Consider the following 1652-nt stretch of genomic DNA (forward strand, 5'->3'; position numbering starts at 1 on the left):
TGGTTTTAAGCACCCTCCTGCCCCATCCCCGTTGTTTTTGTCATTGACCAGCTGATCTTGTTTTTTTTTTTTTTCCCGATTTTTACCGTGTCTGTGACATTTCCCTATCGATGAGTAAAGAGGGACTCCCGCGTCCTGGTCTTTCTTGTGCATCTTTGGTTGTCACTGTGTGTTTTTCTGCCTTCCCCGTCCGTACCGTAAGCAGGTAATGGTTGTGCCCATGGGTGAACCCAGGGAGAGGAGGACCCATCCCGTCCACTCGCGGGGGCTGCCCCGGCTCGGGCAAGGGACGGCGGATCTGCTTGCTGCTGGCCGTAGGCGCTTGCTTGGCTGGTTGCTCCCCGGAGGGCAGCGGTGTGGGGCTGGGGACCGGCACGCACCGGGCAGGGCTGTGCCGTGCCGGGATGCCGTACCGGGATGCCGGCCGCCGGGCTTTCCCATCCCGCTCAGCCATGGTTCCTCTGCTCTCTCGGCAGACAAGGACGAGTGTTCCAAGAACAACGGGGGCTGCCAGCACGAGTGCCTCAACTCCTTCGGCAGCTACGAGTGCCAGTGCCGCAGCGGCTTCGTGTTGCACGACAACAAGCACGACTGCAAGGAAGGTGGGTCTGCGCCCCCCACCCCCCCCCTTATCCCCAGCAGGACCCCCCCACCCATGCACCCATGACCCCCTCCTTGTCCCCGCAGCCGGCTGCGACCATAAGGTGACATCCATCTCGGGGACCATCACCAGCCCCAACTGGCCCGATAAATACCCCAGCAAGAAGGAGTGCACCTGGGCCATCACCACCACGCCGGGGCACCGCGTCAAGCTGGTAGGGACGGGGCGGGGACTGGGAGGGCGAGCAGTACCGGGGGGGGGGCCCCTCCACCGAGCCCTACTGAATGCCGGCGGCTCGGCCGTCGCCTCCGCAGACCTTCTCGGAGCTGGACGTGGAGGCGCAGCAGGAATGTGCCTACGACCACCTGGAGATCTACGACGGCAAGGATGCCAAAGCCCCCACGCTCGGCCGCTTCTGCGGAGCCAAAGAGCCCGAGCCCCTCCTCTCCTCGGGCAACAAGATGTTCCTCAAGTTCGTCTCCGATAACTCCGTCCAGAAGAAGGGCTTCGAGGCCACCCACACCACAGGTACCACCGCGGGGCTGGGGGAACCTGGTTATGGGGTGGGGGGAGAGTGTGGACCCTCCTAAACTCCCCCCGCTGTCGGCTTCTCCCCCAGTGTGTGGGGGCCAGGTCCGTGCCGAGGTGAAGACCAAGGACTTGTATTCGCACGCGCAATTTGGGGATAACAACTACCCGGGGGGCTCGGACTGCGAGTGGGTGATCATGGCCGAGGAGGGCTACGGCGTGGAGCTCATCTTCCAGACCTTTGAGATCGAGGAGGAAGCCGACTGCGGCTACGACTACATGGAGCTCTTCGACGGCTACGACGGGACGGCCCCGCGCCTCGGCCGCTTCTGCGGGTCCGGGGTGAGCTGGGGATGGGGGGAGCGACGGGGTGGGTCGGGGCAGGGAGAGATGTGAGGCTGCAGGGGCGATGGGTGAAGCTGAGCCAAGCCGGAGCGGTGCAGAGAAATTCCCTGGGGGATTTGGGGTTGTACAAGGGGGTGCGATGATTTTGCACCCTCCCCGTTGCAAATTTCGCCCCCCC

At 63.8% G+C, this 1652-nt stretch overlaps 1 protein-coding gene across 1 annotated transcript in view; it reads left to right on the top strand.

Moving 5' to 3' along the window:
- The window catches only part of BMP1 (bone morphogenetic protein 1), a 20418-nt gene extending 18893 nt beyond the window's left edge, over positions 1-1525 (top strand). Inside the window, exons 16-19 of the mRNA XM_010562996.1 lie at positions 477-602; positions 688-815; positions 916-1129; positions 1221-1525. Coding sequence (XP_010561298.1) covers positions 477-602; positions 688-815; positions 916-1129; positions 1221-1525 — 773 coding nt within the window. The remainder of the gene's footprint in view (positions 1-476; positions 603-687; positions 816-915; positions 1130-1220) is intronic.
- The last annotated feature ends 127 nt before the right edge of the window (positions 1526-1652 follow it).

This window comes from Haliaeetus leucocephalus, unplaced genomic scaffold (genome assembly GCF_000737465.1).
Source record: "Haliaeetus leucocephalus isolate CR32 unplaced genomic scaffold, Haliaeetus_leucocephalus-4.0 Scaffold162, whole genome shotgun sequence".
In the NCBI taxonomy this organism is placed as follows: Eukaryota; Metazoa; Chordata; class Aves; order Accipitriformes; family Accipitridae; genus Haliaeetus; species Haliaeetus leucocephalus.